This window comes from Barbus barbus, assembly GCF_936440315.1.
Source record: "Barbus barbus genome assembly, chromosome: 2".
Taxonomy (NCBI): Eukaryota; Metazoa; Chordata; class Actinopteri; order Cypriniformes; family Cyprinidae; genus Barbus; species Barbus barbus.
In genome coordinates, this window is record NC_136730.1 from 37,264,689 (window position 1) to 37,286,116 (window position 21,428).

The following is a 21,428-nucleotide window of genomic DNA, read 5'->3' on the forward strand; positions in this document are numbered from 1 at the left end:
GAGATTCAAGTGTGAAGGAAACTCAGAATTTAGTATTCTGGTGATGGATCCCTCATTTGGAGGAGGAGGGAATGACAGGTGCAGAAGCCTTGCCCCATAAACTTCCACTGTAAGCCCATTATTGTTGAAAAAACCCACAAAATAATGTTCTCTGATAATTGACAACACAATTGGAATTCATGCATTCTAATGAGTGGATTTTAAAGGGGTTTACATTTGGATACAAGCACTAACCTGGCATCGGCCTCACTGTAGTACTCTCTGGCAACAATATCTTCAAACAGCTCCCCTCCTGTGACTCTGAAAAAGTTCACATTCAGAGTCAATACATCAAACTTTCTAACTGCTGCACCTTTAATAAACAAGAAGGTCTGATTTACATTTTTCATCTTTGCATGACATTTTGAGTGATGAGAATGCAAGAGTGTATATACAGTAGTGCTATCAAACGATTAATCGCATCCAAAATAAAAGCTTTTGTTTGCATAATATAGCTGTGTGTTTTGTGTATATTTATTATGTATTTATAAATACACACATGCAGTATATATTTTGAAAATATTTACATGTCTATTTATATTCATATAGATTATATTATAAAATAAATATTTAATATATATAAATGTTTTTTCTGAAATATATACATACATACATGCATGTGTATTTATACATAAATATACACAGTACACATACATATATTATGTAAACAAAAACTTTTATTTTGAATGCGATTAAACAAACACACACACACACACACACACACACACACACAGAGAGAGAGTGAGGTTTAAAAATCAATAAATAACATAAATAAAACTCTAACTTACCAGAGTGTCTCTACACTGGACACAAATAACTTGTGGCAAATTCTATTTGAAACTGAATATCACCCATCCCTCCTCACTCTGAAGGGCACAGCACTTAAAGTAAGTACTCTGAAGGGTACTTTACACTTACATGAACACATATGTCACTGCCACTTTCTTTTGAATTAGAATGTTACCTTGACAACACTGCAGCACAATTCATTATAGCAGTTCAGAATGTTATAGCAAATATACTTTTGATGTAAATATTGTTTTCAGATTTATTTACAATTTATTTAAATATCGGCTAGTATCCTAAATAAATTACCTCTAGTTTCAAATAAATTGAAATAAATTGTGAGTACATGCCATCCAGGAAAATAAAATCTGCCTTAGTTACTCCCATTGCAACAGGCAATTATATTATTAAACATATATTACTCACATATTAAAAAAATCAAAGTCAAAACTCACTTAGTGATTTTTAGTTGAGTCTCTCATGCACTTCGTGTGAATAATGCTATTTGCCTGACCATGAGAGCACTGAGTGAGTGTTAATGAGTCTGCTGCCTATGTGGAAGTTTCAATTCAGTCACATGAGTCTATTTCAGTTGTGATGCTGCCTATGTAATGGGTAGACCGTCTCAGAAATACAACCTCAAAATGACCATACCCTCTGAAAGCTGAAATACTGAGCCATGGGGAAAAAGTAATGTGTGTCTGATGATTCATCTTTGGACAAAGTCAACGGATGCCTTCACCCACACTGCCTATTGCCCACTCTTCATGGTGAGGCATTTGAAATGGTATGGCCATCTACCTCATGGGAGTCATTAACTCTAACAATTCCACTGCATGGTTATGGTATATGCATGGTATAACAAGCAAGTAAAAAGAGGCCATTTTACATGACCAGGGGCCTGTTACATAAAACAAGTTTACCAAATAAGCCAGGCTTATTTCAGTTAGTCTGACTTATTTTGAACCAAATCAACTGACAATAAGTCAGACTAACTGAAACAAACCTGGCTTATTCGGTAAACTTGTTTTATGAAACAGGCCCCAGGTGCAGTACATAATTGCCCAGGTCAGGAAGCAGACAGACTGGCTAAACCGACCGTCTGCTGGCCGCCTCACGTCAGTAAATTCTCAGCACATAGAGACTCCTTCACCTAGATATCACACTATAGAGACTGTGTCGTTTCCCTGAACTAGAAAATACAGAAAACGTCCAAACCAAATTAAGAGTGACAATCTAACTGATGTTCAACAAATAAAAAATGTTTACAATACAGAGAAACAATTGAAAAAAACTTTGCTTCCTGAATATCAGGTCCCTTTCTAGAAAAGCACTTTTTGTAAATGATTTGATCAATGATCATAACCTAGATTTGCTCTGTTTGACAGAAACATGGCTAAAACCAGATGAATACATTACTTTAAATGAGTCTACCCCCCACGATTACTGCTATAAAAATTAGCCACGTCCAAAATGTAAAGGGGGAGGTGTTGCTACAATTTATAGCAATATTCTCATGATTTCTCAGAAGTCAGGAATTTATGGTGCTGCATATAACATTATCTAGAGAAACACGTGTTAGTGATAAATCTCCTGTGATGTTTGTACTGGCTACTGTATACAGGCCACCAGGGCACCATACAGACTTTATTATAGAATTTGCTGATTTTCTATCAGAGTTAGTACTGGCTGCAGATAAAGTCTTAATTGTTGGCGATTTTAATATCCATGTCGATAATGAAAAAGATGCATTAGGATCAACATTCATAGACATTCTGAACTCTATTGGGGTTAGACAACACGTTTCAGGACCTACTCATTGTCGAAATCATACTCTAGATTTAATACTGTCACATGGAACTGATGTTAGTGATGTTGAAATTCTGCAGCAGTTCTGAAACGATGATATCTCAGATCATTATCTAGTCTTGTGTAAACTCCATATAGCTAAAACTGTAAATTCTATTCCTTGTTACAAGTATGGTAGAACCATCACTTCTACCACAAAAGACTGCTTTGTAAGTAATCTTCCTGATTTATCTCAATTCCTCAGTTTCTGTTACATCAAGTTTTTCTGCGCTGTAGGATATGCTATGGACTCTCTTTTCTAGCACTTCAGATACAGTTGCTCATTTATGCTTAAGGAAGATCAAAGAAAACAGTCTGACTCAGTGGTATAATGAGCACACTCGCACCCTAAAGAGAGCAGCCCGGAAAATGGAGCGCAGCTGGAGGAAAACAAAACTAGAGGTATTTTGTATAGCTTGGCAGCAAAGTACCCTATCCTACAGAAAAGCATTAAAAACTGCTAGATCTGATTACTTTTCGTCTCTTCTAGAAGAAAACAAACATAACCCCCGGTATTTATTCAATACAGTCACTAAATTAACAAAAATAAAGCATCAACAGGTGTTGGCATTCCCCAAGAGCACAGCAGTAATGACTTTATGAACTACTTTACTTCCAAGATCTATACTATCACAGATAAAATTGTAATCATGCAGCCGTCAGCTACAGTATCACATCAGATAGTGCATTGTAGATCCCATGGAGGAACAATTCCACTCATTCTCTACTATAGGAGAGGAAGAATTGCATAAACTTGTTAAATCATCTAAACCAACAACATGTATGTGAGACCCTATTCCATCTAAACTACTAAAAGAGCTGCTTCCAGAAGTCATAGATCCTCTTTTGGCTATTATGAATTCATCATTGTCATTAGGATATGTCCCCAAAACCTTCAAATTGGCTGTAATTAAGCCTCTCATTAAAAAAACACAACTTGACCCCAAAGATCTAGTTAATTACAGACCGATCTCAAATCTACCTTTTCTGACAAAGATACTAGAAAAGGTAGTATCCTCACAATTATATTCCTTCTTAGAGAAAAATGGTATCTGTGAGGACCGTGGTTGTATCTCTTTATTAGTTCTATACTGGATCTTAGCGATTCGGTCGACACTATCGACCACAACATTCTTTTGAATAGACAAGAACACTTTGTTGGCATTAGTGGAAGTGCCTTAGCATGGTTCAAATCGTACTTATCTGACCACCATCAATACATAGCAGTGAATGAAGAGGTATCATATCGATCACAAGTGCAGTATGGAGTACGTCAAGGCTCAGTACTAGGGCCGTTACTTTTCACGCTTTACATGTTACCCTTGGGAAATATTATCAGGAGACATGGTGTTAGCTTTCACTGTTATGCTGATGATACTCAGCTCTATATTTCTTCGCTACCCGGTGAAACACACCACATTGAGAAACTAACGGAATGACGAGTGACTTCTTGCTGCTAAATTCTGAAAAACCAGAGGTGTTAATTATCGGACCTAAAAACCCCACATGTAATAACTTGGAACACTATCTAACACTTGACGGCTGCTCTGTCATTTCTTCTTCATCAGTTAGGAACCTAGGTGTGCTGTTTGATAGCAATCTTTCATTTGAAAGCCATGTTTCTAGCATCTGTAAAATTGCATTTTTCCATCTCAAAAACATATCTAAATTGCGACCCATACTCTCAACGTCAAATGTAGAAATGTCAATTCATGCGTTTATGACCTCAAGGTTAGACTATTGTAATGCTTTATTGAGTGGTTGTTCTGCACGCTTGATCAACAAAGTACAGCTGGTCCATAATGCAGCAGCTAGAGTCCTTACTAGAACCAGGAAGTATGACCATATTAGCCCAGTTCTGTCAACACTGCCCTGGCTCCCTATCAAACATCGTATAGATTTTAAAATCTTGTTAACTACTTATAAAGCCTTGAATGGCTTAGCTCCTCAGTACCTGAGCGAGCTCTTATGACATTATAGTCCTCCACTTCCGCAGCGCTCTCAAAACTCTGTCCGTTTGATAATACCTAGAATATCACAATCGACTGCGGCAGATCCTTTTTCTATTTAGCACCCAGAACCCTGGAACAATCTACCTAACACTGTTCGGGAGGCAGACACAATCTGTCAGATTAAATCTAGATTAAAGACACATTTCTTTAACCTGGCTTAAACATAACACACTAATACGCTTCTATTATTCAAATCCATTAAAGTATTGTTAGGCTGCATTAATTAGATCAACCGGAACCGGGAACACTCCCCATAACACACAATGCACTCGTTACATCGTAAGAAGAATGGCATCTACGCTAATATTTGTCTGTTTCTTTCTTATTCTGTTTCTCAGTCAGTGTCTGGATCAGATGGTGGATCGGCGGCAGGATATGATGTCTCCCTGATCGTCGGCGGAGGCCGGGACACCTGGATGAGCCCCGGGATATATCCCCTCGACTTAAATACAATAAAAATAAAAATAAAAGAAAATAACTAAAAATATAATAAAATACCTAACTACATAATATTATTATTGTTAGAAATTGCAACAATATAAAATAGAAATATAATACATTTAAAATTTTAATTAAAACAATAAATAAACAATCTCCTGGCCAGAGGAGAACTAGCCCCCCCGACTGAGCCTGGTTTCTCCCAAGGTTTTTTTCTCCATTCTGTCACAGAGGGAGTTTTGGTTCCTTGCTGCTGTCGCCTCTGGCTTGCTCAGTTGGGGACACTTCTAGTGATTATCGTCAATTTCATTTCACAGATACTATTTAAACTAAACTGAGATAGACAATGACATCTCTGAATTCAATAATGAAATGCCTTTAACTGAAAATTGAGTATTTAATCTTATTTTTATACATTACTGACACTCTGTCCTCCAATTTGATACTGTTAAGTGCTTTGACACAATCTGTATTGTTAAAAGCGCTATATAAATAAAGGTGACTTGACTTAATCATGCAAACACACACACACACACACACACTGCTAACACAACGTGTATTCATAAAGCCCACCCTTACAAAATGTATGTTTGTAGTATAATGTTCAGAGTAAAAAGTATTTGTACTGACTTGTACCTGGACTAACTGTACTCAAATTTATTTTTAATTGTGAAAGTGACAATTTTTCAATATTAGGATTAACCCTAAGACCCTTAATGTCTAAAACCTAAATCCTAATATCTCATATAAGTATATTACTGGTACTTTTACTTTGCATTACAGTAGTCTGCCACAGTCTAGGTAATTTATGGGAAAAAATGTATACGCATTCTTGGCATACCTTGTTTGCCAGTCAAACCAGAGGACACAATCTATTGTATAAATGCTATATTATATACTGTCATGTATTTAGTGTCTGTACTTTTGCTATGCTACTTTTAGTTTGTAGTTCTGTCTTGTTCCGGTTTCGTAAAGCTGAATTTTTAGCATTATTACTTCATTCAGAGTCACATGGTCCTTCGGAAATCATTCTAATATACTGAATTGCTGCTTAATTTTTATTTGTGCTCAGATATTAAAAATGGTTCTTATTGCTATCAATAAAACAAAAACAAAAAAATCTGCTTAATATTTATTTTTCTTAGGATTCTTTGAGGAGTAGAAATAACAAAAACTAACATTTATTTGAAATAAAATCTTTTGCAACATTTGACTTTTGATAAACTCAATGCTTCTTTGCTGAATAGATTAATTTCTATTAAAACACACACACACACACCAAACATTTGAATGTTACTAGTTTCTGCATAAGTAGCACAACTGTTTTTTCCATTGCTAAAAATCAGAAATGTTTCTTGAGCAGCAAATCAGCATATTAGAATGATTTCTGAAGTATATCACGTATATATACTTGACTGTTTAAGTCATTTAAATTATGAGCTTGTAGCTTCGCAATCTTGGCAATCTACAGTGTCTAAATAGCTCACTTACTGTGGCTCTTTTCTGATCTGGGTTCAGTCTCATTAATTTGGTGAGTGAAGGAGCTCTCATTAACAGTCACACTCATTTAATAGGAGAACCGGAGATGTGACCTCATACAGACAGAAACACACACACACGCTGGTTTTTGTGGTTTATGGGGACTCTCCATAGGCGTAATGGTTTTTATACTGAACAAACTGTGTGTGCTATTGCCCTACACCAACCCTACACCTAAACTTAGCCCTCACAGGAGACTTGGTGTTTTTTTTGAAAATCTAAAAATGCACAAATTTAGTATGTTTTTTTAATGTTTTAGTATCCTTTTGAATTACGGGGACATAGGCAGTGTCCTCATAAACCACCTTCATATTGTAATACCTCTGTCATACCCATGTCATTATACAAATTTGTGTCCTCATAAACCACATAAGCATGCACACAAAAATCACTCACAAATCAAAGACGAGGTAGTGAACACCCTCCTCTGATATGCTGTCATGGAGCCTCACTGTCGAGAAAAGAGAGAGAGAGAGACACTGATTAGATTGCGTGGAGCAGCTCACTTTCATACTCGTTAGAAAGAGTGAGATTTCTGAGTGAGATAAGTGAGATTTTCGCAGACTCATTTACTCTGCAATTTAGAATAATTTCTGTTTCTGCTTCCTTTCATTGTCAAAGATGAATAGAGCAGATCCATTAAAGCTGAAGTGTGTCATTTTGTTCTGTTAAAATACTTTCTTCTATTCCACCTTAATATGCAGACACATTCTATATCATTCTATAAGGCACTGTCAAGTGATTTCCTTGAACAGTGAAAATACTGGTGGTGGGATGCCGATGAGCTTGACACAGCAACATTGACTCCAAAGATGCCACCCGCTCTTATGTTAAATGGTAGATACATAAAGGCTACCTTAAAATGGACAAAAATAGGCATTTATAAAAGGTAGACATCTTTTGTTAAAAGTTGAACATCCCATAAACAGCACAACTATGATGCCTAAAAATGCTGCCTAGGTATGCAGAATTCAGACATTTGCACATCAGTATTAACAATAACTCAGTCTTGCTACACAGCAAAATGAAAAGTGGAAATCTTGTAATGAAACCAAAGAGATCATGACAGCTACTTGATTAAAGTGAGCAGAGGGAATCCCTCATGTAATTTATCAAAGGAATCAAAAGGCTTGACCTTTTGATTTAGAAATATGGATGGATTACATGGGGAAAAAAGAGACAGGGAGGAATCCCCTCTATATAAATATCTCATGCATCTTCTTTCATCTATGATACAGATGGTTGCTCAAACCTGTTGCTATAGTAACAGAAAGAGAATGGCTTTCCAGCTGATGGTTGCTTTGGAGAGAAGAAATCCCTCTGTTAGTTTAGGACAGCCACTGGGTTTTAAGTTATGAGTAACAGATGTCATAATAATGAACTGTGAGGCCACAAATGCCCTCACACGTTATTACTTTAAATTTGGAATCACAAACATTGAGGTATTAAATGTGCATTGCTGTCATATTTGTGTCAAAAAGTAGATAGGGCCTATAGATATTTTGATATTTCATTGTAATTGTTTTGTTGTTTTTGCACATAAATTACAAGCTTTGGCAATATTGTCCTATTTCAAGTAATGCCAGTGAAGATAGATTAGACAGACAGACAGACAGACAGACAGACAGATAGACAGATAGACAGACAGTGCCCTCCATAAGTATTGGAACAGTAAAGACAAAATTGCTCTGTTGGCTGTGGAGTCAAGACATTTGCAAATATGATTAAAAGATGAATATGAGACAAAACTACAGAATGTCACATTTTATTATTAGCCGTTTCAACACATACGTGTTATGCCAAATAAAAATAACATCACTTTTAGAGTTCATCCCACTCATTGATGTGAGCATAAGTATTGGGACAGTTGAACATAAGGCAGATATAAAAGATTAAAAGTAGTGCGGTCAATCGATTAAAAAATTGAATCACGTTAATCACAGTCCTGGACTGTGATTAATCACGATTAATCGCAAATTTAAAATACTAGGATTTACCTGTAAATGTGTTGAAATAAAGGAATGCATGACAAACTAGTTTAAGGAAACAGAACCTTTCACACCTCCGCCAGGTATGAGACATAATCCTTATTATTCTTTTGTTTTTCAGCCAATATCAGCCTTTATACTGGCAATAAAACATTTACCAAGCCACATCACTTCAATCCCAGTATACATTTACCCAACTATTATCAAAAGTATTTCTAAATAAATATAACAAAACATTTTCTTGCGACCTTACATGAAGTATTATGACAAAATGCATTATGAAGAAGAATTGGACCTGTTCTGCAGGTGCATTAGAGCTAACATTAGCATCATGCTACATAAGACAATTTATGAGATTAATAGTACACTTTTACTCAAAACTCACTTTAAACCACCAAATAGCCCAATTGTGCGGGGAAACCGCAACCCTGGCAACACTGGTTCTCTGTACCTTTATCACATTTGAGTATACATATCTCTCGCGCACTGTCGCTCGCTCTCTCTCGAACACACTCGCTCTCTCTCTCCGCATTGGAGTCACTTTTGTCTAGCCCGGCGCCTCATAATTACACAATCCCTGCATCCCAATGTGCATACTATCCACCCTATCTGCCCTAAATAGTATTGAAAATTACTAATATCACATAGAATTTAGGATGGATAGTGTGCACATTAGGACGCAGGCAATGATAGATTAACTTCCGCACTGCGATGAAGGCAAGAAGTTGGGGTCAAACCTTATCAAACGATTAATTTGCATAAAAAAAATATTAACGCGTACATGTTTTTAGATTAATCACATGCGTTAACGCGTTAACGTTGACAGCCCTAATTAAAAGCTATTATTTAGTTGCAGATCCCTTGCACACAATCACAGCAGTGAGTCGGTGACCCACAGACATCACCAGACTCTTGGTCTTATCCTTTGAAATACTTTTCCCAGCCTTTAAAGCAGGCAATTCCAATTGTTGCTTGTTTTGGGGAGTTTTTTAGGGTTCATTTTCACAGCTTTTATGATTTATCCGTCATCAACTACTGTTGTTTTCTCAGTCGATCAGGTCGTTGTTGGATGCTGGTGGTTTCCAAACTCTTGATTTCTCCATGCCCTTTGTTTTTGCTATAGCTCTAATTGACTTCCTCTTTTCTTTTAGCATCCAAATTGCTTGCTTTTCTCTCAAAGTCAGCTCCCTCATCTTCATCCTGGTTTGTGTATCATCATCGAATGCAAGATTCAGAATACAGAAGTAATGGATATAACTGATACGACACATTCCCTGCTTTTAATATCTGAAGAATTAATGCAACAGGACACAGCTGATCACTTAGAAAGACCTGTGAGGCAACTGTTCTAATACTTATGCTCACATCAGATAGAGAGATGAAACTCTAAAAGTGCTGAACTTCTTAGCTGGTAAAACATCTATGTGTTGAATCACCCAATAATAGAATGTGACATTCTGTAGTTTTGTCTAATATTCACCTTTTAATCATATTTGTAAATATCTTGACTCCACAGCCAAAACAGCTATTTTGTCTTTACTGTTCCAATACTTTTGGAGGGCACTGTAGATAGATAGATAGAAAGGCTGTCAAATTTACATCAGAATAAAACTGTTAAACTTTCTGACATCTGAGATAAGCTCTGGAACAAAAACATATTGAATAGTTTCAATGGTTTAGTGTTCTCATGTAATGGATGAACATATGGGGGTGGGAATGTGATACTAAATTTTTCAGCCTATCTGTTGTGTTATAGCCATAATTACTGCTAGGATTCACCCACGCTTGTAATCTTGCAGCTGGCTATGAGTTGGGTGAGTGTGGGCAGAAAAGCATAGCCATTTTTAGCTGTTACCACCTTAACAGCTAGAGGTCAGATTTGCGTGACCTAATTAGGATGAATCACTCAGCACTGAAAAATCCATGAATGTGAGCACTATGAAAGATATGTAATTGTCTTAATGTAACTTAAAAAAAAACAAAAAGGAGTACCGTGCTCAAACCAGAGTGAAAATTCATACTCGATACTCTTGCAATGCAATGTTGCAAAGCTGTATAAAGAGGTTTTCTCCAAACTAGCTTCAACAAGTGATAAGCGCCTTTTGTCGGTTGCTTCACTGTGACACTAGGAAGCCTCGCCAGCCAAGGAAATGCACAGGGAGTTGAAGCTACATGGTCTGAGCCACTGACTCTTTGCCCTCATGGGCTTCCCCAGGCTTTTAATCCATGCTAAAAGTATTCTGTAATCACTCTTCTGCCCTGGATCCACACCAGGGTTTCCATTTCTCGCTCGCGCCCCAGTCACGCTCACCAGACAGCTAGGTAATTTTTGCTTTCACTGAGGACAGAGAAATTGCTGTGAAGCTTGAACATTGTCTTGGCCACATCTGGTTTGTATACTTATTATATGTTAAATGCTGTACATAGAACAACTCATAAAAAGGTGGCAGTTTTAGTGCTGTAAGGCCATGGCAAGTGAACCTTCACTGGAGAATGTGAGTGTGTCGGCACTTACCAATGTTGGAATGCTTGAGTAGACGACAAATTCGGGCCTCTCGTTCCAGTTTTTGGTGATCTACAAAAAAATGAAAAACATGTTTGTGTGTTCGTTCAAAAAAAAACATTGACTCTACTAGAAGCAAGTGACTGTTTAACTTGTCTTTGGATAAAAGTTTCTGCTGAATGACGTAAAATGTAAATGTTTGTTTAGCAGCAACAGAAATGTAGTAAACATAATAGGACAGAAATGTTTTGGATCTGCAATCTGCTCTACTGGTTTAAATGAGGAAAACCAAAAAAGGTAATAAATATTGTCTCTGCTCATTCCTCTGAGGTCAAGTGATTAGACAGAATATACAAATATACAAACAATATAAAAATAAACAAACAACGGTCATTGCAATCTAATGATGAACTCTAATATTTCATTTAAATGAACTGTGAATATTTCAAAAACTACTGAAGCTTTTTTGGGTGAATTTCATGCAAATCTTGTAACAAACAAAAAAAGCCCATATTATAATTTTTTTATTTATATATATATATATATATATATATATATATATATATATATATATATATATATATATATATATATATATATATATATATATATATATATATATATATATATATATATATATATATATATATATATATTAGTGTTGTCAAAAATATCGATATTTCGATAAATATCGATACTGAAATATCTGAACGGTACCAATATTAATTTCCCGAAGTATCGATATACCGATACTAGCCGAGCTGTCACTTTCACTTCTCTCCAAAGGCGCGTGGACAAGCACCACACGTGACCGCACTCGTCTCCTTCGCTCTGGTTAAATAGCAAAAGTGAAGTGAATAGAAAGATGACTGCTCTGGTTGTTAAAGAACACAGCAGGAGCGCTATCTGTAGGGATCTATGATCTCCGCGATGCAGAGAACGCGCACGGAATCCAGTCATAAACACGGAATTTACAGTTTAACGCGGAATGTCACGGAATTTGTCAAAGTTTCGATGAATTAATCAAAAGTAGGTCATTACACTTAAATCAAATCGCGATATGGACTAGTATCTGTAAATATTAAGCTGCAAAAGTCGATTTAAATATGAATCCTGCATGTTCTGCGCGTCTCTGTGTGAATGTGCTGCACGTGCGGTTGTGTTTACTAATGTGGCGCTCGCGGTGATTTCAGCGTCTGCCGTCTCAATGAGGACATAAATACATCAACAATATCTCCAGAACTGATCTGAAAGGCCAAAAATGTAAATGTTTAATTTTCATTAATTCAAATATAAATTAATTAAAATTGTTTTATGCCTTCATCTGATATCCAGTAAAATTTAAATACACAACACAGAATTTCTGAGGGGGAAAACGCATTTCATAAGGCTACTGTAAGAATAAATAAAAATAGTTTGTATGCATTCAAATAATAGACATGCTAAAACACAGAATTTGGTAACAATAAAACATAAGGTGAGAAAAAAATAAAACATTTCATACGGCCCTAAACGTGTCATTTTTGTTACACTTTTAGTAAATTAAATGTTAAATTGTATAATTTTCATGATTTTAATGAATTAGACATGCTTTTAGATTAATAGCATTTAATTTGACCATTAAAAAAAAAAAGAGTCCAGAAAAATTCAAACAGAAAAAAAACGGAATCCAGAAAAATTTAAAATTGAATGTAGAAAAAAATTAAACTGAATTTGGGGAAAATTAAAACGGATTTCATAGGGCCCTATATCTGGAAATATTTTGGTTATGAAGCAAATGAGAATATCAACAAATAGAACTTTGGATTTTAATTAGTACATGTATTAGTAAACGTTAGTTTCAATTAACATTTAACTAAGATTAATAAAAGATTAATAAATAAATCAACAAATGCAGTACCTCAAGACATTTTTTTGTTCATGTAAAATATACCGCATGTTCTCGACTTGTTACATTTATCTTTAAATTAAAAAAATTACCCCCTTAATATTGTGGCAGTTTTTTTCTCCGTGGTATCGAAAATGGTATCGAATATCGATATTTTTCAAGGTATCGTATCGAAGTTAGAAATTCCAGTATCGTGACAACACTAATTAATATATATATATATGTGTGTGATTGCTGGGGGCCTTGAGCTGAGAGCCCTGCAGCTACCTCACAAATCAGAATCAATGCACTGCAAATATAATTGATATAGACAAAGAGTACCGTTTGCGAATGTGCGCCAGTAATATATAAATAGTACTGAATACCACCACTTTTTAAAGAACTTTTCATACACTATGCATTACCAACAGTTAACCTCAAACCACCAAAACACTTCATACATGTCTCAAAATAAATTTAACTCAGTTCTCATCAATTCTCACTCAGAAGGCACACACTGTCAACTCATAACACACTGACCTAAAAACACTAACAGGGAGAATTGCATTGATGACCTTTTATCTTTGCAGTTAAGAATGATTTTGACATAAATCAGTCGTTATGGAATATGAATAGCACCATTCCAATTGATTTACTTTACTGAAGCATATGTAACAAGAAACATTTACTTATTGTAAATGTTATGCTAAGATTTCCTATACAGTATATTTCAATAGAATTAGTGTAGATATATGACATTATTCTATTTTGAAGGAGATTTTAGCAATTTTGAAAGCAGTGCGTTAGCTTTTGATTTAAAAAAAGTGGTACAAATATAAAGTGTTTTACAAGTGACAGAGTATATATATATATATATATATATATATATAAATATCTTAGTTCACACTGCAGGTCTTAATGCTCAGATCGGATTTTTTTTCTGAAATCTCATGTGTGAACCGTATACGGCACCGAAGTGACCCGCATGCGCAGAAGACGACATGACGTCAGACGCAGCGCACTGTTTGCGGAAATAAAAATGGATGCTGCTCGTGTTAGCACGTGTTTAGCAATTTGTAAGTTAATGTGCAATTGGAGCCTAAATAACGAAGTGATATTATTGTCTATATATTGTCTGCCATTGTGATTTTAATCTTCCTGCCTCCTCCAGAGCAGAATTGTGACGTCTGTCGCATTTCAATGACGTAAAAATCGCATGAAATGCGACATGGCCGTTCAGATTGAAGTCGCATTGCAAAACATCAGCTATGAATCTGATTTAGGACCACATATGAAAGTGGCCTGGGCCTGATTTGAAAAAATTGGATTTGTGCTATTCAGACTGTCAGAAGAAAATCAGATATGGGTCACATTTGGGCAAAAAAGTCCGATTTGGGCCACTTTAGCCTGCAGTGTGAACTAAGTCTAACTAACAAAAGAGCTCCTGGATTTTGGAAGAGGTTTTAATTTCATGTGAAAGTAATGAAAAATTATTTACAGACAGTTTTCAATTATTCACAAAACTGAATTTGCCTGGTCTTCACACAGTCAGCGAAAAAACAGAAGTCAATGCGAATTCAGTTTTGACCAATGCATTTTAGCAAAAAAAAAAGGTAAGTGCATCCCATCTTCTGAAAGAATATGTTCTGTGTTTTTAATTTGACTCATTTTAATCTGAAATTGATGGAAGTTGATCCATACTGTACACCACAATTAACAAAAAATAAACTTTTGGTAAGTTTAGCACATTGCTCATAGGGAGACAGCAGCAGTAGGATGGCTGGTGGAAATGGAATTCACCAATCCCTCCAGATGCTGTTTAGCCAATAAGATTTTTTTGTCTCTGAAGTCTTAATCCCAGAGCTCCAATCAGATGCACTTTTGCCGCCATAATCCCAACCGCTTGAGCCATTAATGAGGCACAGCATGCTGTCTAGAGTCTGTCTAATCAGGTACATGTCTAAAAGGAAGATGGGAAACCTATGACATAACAGGATTAAACTGATTGCTTGCAATAGCGACGAGAGTTGTCCTTCTCTGTTTGTGGCTTCATGTTCATATAAAATAATAGCCTGTAACTCATTCTGTACAAGTGTTATCAATTTTGTCCTATCCTCATTACTAGAAAAGTTTGGCCAAATTCCATGCTCTTCATTAAATGTCCCAGATGGAGAGTTTTTCATTCAAATCTAGTTTTTGCATATTTTAAGTGTTGCATTGACCCAGTTCAGTCAGTTCCCATCTGACAGAAACTGAGCGAATGCCAGAAATGGGGCAGCTATTTTCAAAGTTTTCATATCAAGTCGACTGTCCATTGACATGCATAGTGCAAGAACAAAAAAACAAAACAAAAAAAAAGGTGAATAAGTCATGTCCAAATGGATATATTTTTTAAATTCTTTCTGATTCTAATTGAAAAATTGCTAAATGGAACATGGTAGATGAAGCTCAGAGTACTGCAGAAATTGAAATATAATTAAAGATATTCCAGTTTTCGTTTGAATTGTGTGCAATATCTGCACCAGTAATGACAAGACAAAACTGCAGAAGAATTATTGTTTTCAACCAAGTTTTCCAAACATTCCTAAAATAAGAACAAAACAGGCCATCCACTCAGTGCAAAAAACATACTGTGCTACTTAACCATATTTTTGAGACAAATTTGTACCCAGAGTTGAGCCAAAACTCCCAAAACACAATTTGTAAAAACAGTATAAAAATCTAGTAAATAAAGTACATTAAGAACTGATAAAAGGTGTATTTATTTTGATGTGGTGCTAATGTATAAGGCAGATATCCACAGCTATAGTTCTCTCCAGCTAATGCCAGATTCATTCATTCAAATATCACATTAACAGAAGTAAACAGAGGCCAACAGAGGCCTGGTGTTTAGTAGCAGCTTGGAAGGTACAAAGTTTGCATAAGAAGCAAATTAGTGCAAAAGAGGTGAAAGAGAAACTTGAAATAGAGTGGTGGAACGCAATGAGAAAAAAAAAAAAAACCCTTTCAAAAAGGTACTAATATGCACTTTTAATATACTATTTAGGGATAAATAAGTTGTACCTTTTAAGCTTTAGTACCTTAGATTAGTGCCCCAGTGACAGCTTTGTGTTTGTGAAGCATGCAGAATGTAATGATAAATATTTCAAACCATATTGTTATATTGACCTCATTTTGTCTGCGTGTTAAATTTGAATGAAACATGCAGCAGTGAAGTCATGTGACAATGTGCACTACAAGTGGTGCACAGTTATTTCAGAAACATAGGTCTATACATTTTTTTTTCTTGTTTTATACACAAATAATGAGTCAAGATGCATAGATTTTTTTTCTGTTTGTTACATTAACAATTGCAAAAACACAAATGCATCATGAAATCCTCACAAGTCATACAATAGCTCTGTAAAAGCAGCAGACCGCATTCATTGCAACTGCATGAAAAAGAGCAACCAGTAATAGCAAGAAAGATATACAGTATGGGTTAAGAGCGACATGTGGGCGAATAAATGATGACAGAATGTTGATGTTTATGTGAATCATTCCTCCAATCAATTAACTTCAATGTGTTCTTTTAAAAAAAACGACCAGTAAAAGGATGTGGACATCCCTCACAAAAATGATGGTAGTGTTGATGAAATAAAGTTTATTTTTCAGGTGAACTATCAAAGCCCATTCTGTCAGTCCACACCAGCTTTACCATTTGTTATGTTAACTGACAAGAAACACTCATTTTGGCCTGAATTTCTGTTAAATCATTTGTAGACAAAATAATACAGTGTTAAAATATAGTTACATTACACATTAAATGGACAAAAGCAAAAAACTTATTGAGGATAAACTGACTTGACTGAATTTCAGCCATCCTTCTGTCACATCTCGCTCCACATCGCTTAACATGCGGCTTGCTCTCAGTGTGGAAGAAAAATTACTTGATGCTGGAAATTGCCTTGTCACGCCTCATTAGTACAAAGTATTAGATTCCTTTATACAGACACAACTTGTGTAGCCAGGGCAGTAACCTAATTTTATGGGGGCCGAGACAAAAGGGGGATGTGGAAATTTCAGTTTGTTAAAGTATAAGAGAAAACCACTGGCTGTTAACACGTTTAAAGCGGCTGGACAAACAGACTTAGTACTTTATAGACTGCAGTGAAGAAATCTACACACAGCAAGGACATGTAGATGCTGGACCCATTTCTACAACTCTAATTTCCTTTTCATAATAACTTTAGATTACTAAGAATAGGAATCATATGCCATTATTTTTTTATTTATTACTTTACTACTATGGTGAATGCCCATTAGTTTTGCTTCTTTAGCAAGCTGTTCATCTTTAATTTACTCTCTCACTGGATGTTCTTTAGGCAATGTCAATCTGTCAGTCAAACTACTGCTGTCTGTTTATGGATCTATGGTTCTTTTTTTAATCCTCTATTTTTGGCAACCTCCCCCGTGTTTGTATATGCAAATGTGCATCTGATAACTCCAGCCCTATTCAAATGAGCTAAGGACTCAGACCCTGCATTGTTTTTCACCGCAAATTCTCATTTGAATAGTTGGATTACTTTCACAGAGGACATACGAGAACACTGCAGAAATGGCTGTTAGAAAATACAATAATACATCTAATAAGGCCTCTGCTTAAAAATAGCAAGAAAATCTTTATTTATTATGTTGAATATTATAATCTATACAACTGATTTTTATAGAGAGAGTGTACCTAAAAATTATATACAGTTAAACATGGATATAGGTCATTATATATTTGGACAAAGGCTGTTAATTTTCAAGTTACAGTTATGAATATGGGCTTAAAGTGCACAATCTGTGCTTTAATTTGAGGGTATTCTCATCAAAATTGGAAGAAAGGTTAAGGAATTACAGCTCTTTAATATGTACCTCCCCCCTTTTTCAAGGGACCATAAGTAATTGGACATTTGACTCAAAAGCTGTTGGACAGGCGTAGGCTATTCCTCCGTTATTTCTACATCAATTAAGCAGGTAAAAGTTCTGGAGTTGATTCTAAGTGTGCCATATGCATTTGGAAGCTGTTGCTCTGAGCCCACATCTTGAGGTCAAAGGATCTCTCCATACAAGTGAAACAGACACTTGTTAGGCTTCAAAAACAAAACAAATCCATCAGAGAGATAGCAGGAACATTAGAAGTGGCCAAATCAACAGTTTAGTACATTCGGAGAAAAAAGAATGCACTGGTGAGTTCAGAAACATAAAAAGGCCTGGACGTCCACAGAGGACTGCAGTGCTGGATGATCAGAGGATCCTCTCCATGTTAAGAAAAAACCCTTTCACAACATCCAGCCAAGAGAAGAACAATCTCCAGGAGGTAGACGTGTCACTGTCAAAGTCTACAATCAAGAGAAGACTTCACAATAACAAATACAGAGGGTTTTTCACAAGGTGCAAAGAAGCCCAGACTAGACCAAAAAACATCTTAAAAAGCCAGACCACATCTGGAAAAGCATTCTTTGGATGGCTGAAATTCAAAGATCTACCTGTACCAGAATGACGGAAAGAAAAAAGTATGGAGAAGGGTTGGAACAGCTCATGATCCAAAGCATACAACATCATTTGTGAAACATGGTGGAGCAGTGTGATGGCATGAGCTGCATGGCTTCCAGTGGCACTGGGTTACTGGTGTTTAGTGATGATGTGACAGAGGACAGAAGCAGCTGGATCAATTCTGAAGTGTATAGGGATATATTGCCTGCCCAGATTCAGTCAAATGCAGCAAAGCTGATTGGACAGCACTTCATAGTACAAATAGACAATGATCCAAAACATACAGCAAAAGCAGCCCTGGAGTTTTTGAAGGTAACAAAGTGGGATATTCTGCAATGGCCAAGTCAATCTCCTGACCTCAACCCAATTGAGCATGCATTTCACTTGAAATGAAGACAAAAATAAAAGGCAGAAAGACCCAAACAAACAATAACTGACGACAGCTGCAGCAAAGGCATGGCAAAGCATCACAAAGGAGGAAGGCTTAAGACAGTCATTGCCTGCGAAAGATTCTCAACAAAATATTTAAAAAAAAATGAACATTTTATTTATGATTATATTTATTTCTCCAATTACATTTTAACCCATGAAAATCGTGGAACTATGTATAAAAGTGGTTGCAATTCCCAATCATTTTATATTATTGTTCAACCCCTTTAATTCACTCTTGAATTAAAGCTTAAAGTCTGCACATCAATTTCATTTTAATTCTATTCTGGTGGCATACAGAGCCGAAAATATGAAAAGTGTGTCAGTGTATAAATACAGTATACATATACATACACACACATGATTTCTTCTACATTATATCTTGTCAATTGAAGTAGATTTTTATATTTTTAACCATTTTTTTCCATTAACATGCCAGTTTTATTAAACAGGATTGGATGTGATGAAACAGAGTAATACAACAAAACAAAAAAACTTACAATAATTATTTCAAATCTATTGTTATGTGCTATTATGATAAAAAGGAACTGATGATTTCCATCTTTAAAATATCTGTCAGTTTAATATTTAATATATCTGCACATACTGCATGTTGATGTCATAATGGGCTGCATGGTAGGAATAACTTTTGAATTTGTAATACAACATATTTTCAAACTTTTGCTTCAAATAAATTGATTTCCATTATAATACATATTGTAAGACATGACCAAAGTCTGAGGCAGCTTGAAGCAACGCTTCTAGTACAAGATGATGTGTGTGACATTTGTGGCATCAAATCCATTGTTCCAGGAAAAGGCTTTCTGAATGAGAGCTCTGTTTTACAATGAAAGCCAAGAAGTGAGTGTGTGTATGTTTGGGGTGTAGAATCTGAGATTACGTCATCTAAACCCCCAAAGCAATGTAGTGCAGTCTCCATAGCAACCGTGTGGAAATTTGTTGAGTTGGAGCAGCACGAACGTGGTTGGGTCTTGTCCCCCTTTGATATATACTTCATACATATTTTTTGTCTATCTTTACATGTTCTGACTGGTTAATGAACAGCAAACATTCCTCTCATTCTTCACTAACTGCTAGAGGACATGTTGATTTTTTGGTGAAAAGGGTGAAAGCTAAAGATAACTGAATGATGTACTGAGCTGAAATCTAACTGCAACTATTATCGGTTTTAGTTATGGTGAAACCCAGGAACATCATGGACAAAAAGCATGTGTTTTCATGTCCAAATGATTTTGTTGTTTTGCCCACATTTAGCTCAACATTTTAATTCTACCTGTTTTAGTGTACAGTCTGTATGATTTTCACTTGCCTCAGGAAATCACTAAGAAATGCAATAAAACTTGAAATAGGTATGGTTCCAATGTTGACAGCACACCAATAGAACTTTCTAGGTTGCTTAAGTAAAGTAACAAAATTATCCATTCATGAGTTTTTTTTAAATTGCTTTTGCTAAGTAGGTAATCATGCATTGCACATGCACAGAAGCCAATTACAGATGTATTCAAAGTTCAGATTTCCATTCACGTAAAAAAAGAAAAAAAAAGAAACGCTCATGCACATCTCCTGTCACATTTGCATAATACCAGCACATAGAACTAGGGCTGGGTATCGTTCAAAAATTTACGATATCGATACCGATATCTTGAGTTCGATACCGGTTCCTGAACGATACTTCTTTCAGTACCAATTTTATGAAATCAGTTTTAACAAGATTACATTATCTCAAAAAACGTTGGTTTTATTTTTTTCAGTTTGTTGACATGTATACAGACTCAAAGACTCATCTCCTGAGCCACTGCACAATGGAACAAAATATACCCAACACAAAACATCTGTGCAAATAATTTTAATAAAGCTCAACTAGTTTTCAGTTTACACTAGTGCGTGTTTGTTTTAAAGCGCATAGCTCAGACAGAATCATCATTTCTATTAATTTATTCTAGGTTGTTAAAAACTTTAATAAATTGAAAATCTTTATCCATAAGTGGGTGTTTTATTTTCTTTCACCATGCGTTTTATTGTTATTAAATTCTGTGCTGTAGTATGTCTAATTATTGCATAAATTAATGCATAAAAACTACTTCATTTATTCAAATTTATTCTTAAAATAGCCTTATGAAATGTTTTCTTTTTCCTCAGAAATTCTGTGTTCTGTATCTGGTTTTCAAATGAAGGCATAAATGTTTTAAGGTCATTGTTTTATTAGTGAATAAGTATGTTAGGTCACAACCTTTACTAGTGTAATGGAAGAATGAGCTGATTTGAGACATTAAATGTTTTGGTAGTTTTAGTTCATTTTGGATGTTAAATTCACTGATGTGCCACAATGCCACATGCAATTGTTGGTTCTAATTTCAAATGGCATTTTTTTCTATGTCTAGTTGTTTTCTCAAGTCACAAGGTATTGGCAGATGTGGCAAAAAGTTAGTTTTAGGCCC

The 21,428-nt window shown here is 35.5% G+C and overlaps 1 protein-coding gene across 6 annotated transcripts in view; it reads right to left on the bottom strand.

Annotated features, from left to right (window-relative positions):
- LOC306884018 (calcium/calmodulin-dependent protein kinase type II delta 1 chain) overlaps positions 1-21,428 on the bottom strand; it is an 82,567-nt gene that overhangs the window by 45,501 nt on the left and 15,638 nt on the right. For all 6 annotated transcript variants that reach the window (XM_079439612.1, XM_079439615.1, XM_079439617.1 and 3 more), the window contains exons 3-5: positions 11,166-11,225; positions 7,059-7,113; positions 235-300 (exon numbers count right to left, since the gene is read on the bottom strand). In XM_079439612.1, coding sequence (XP_079295738.1) covers positions 235-300; positions 7,059-7,113; positions 11,166-11,225 — 181 coding nt within the window. The remainder of the gene's footprint in view (positions 1-234; positions 301-7,058; positions 7,114-11,165; positions 11,226-21,428) is intronic.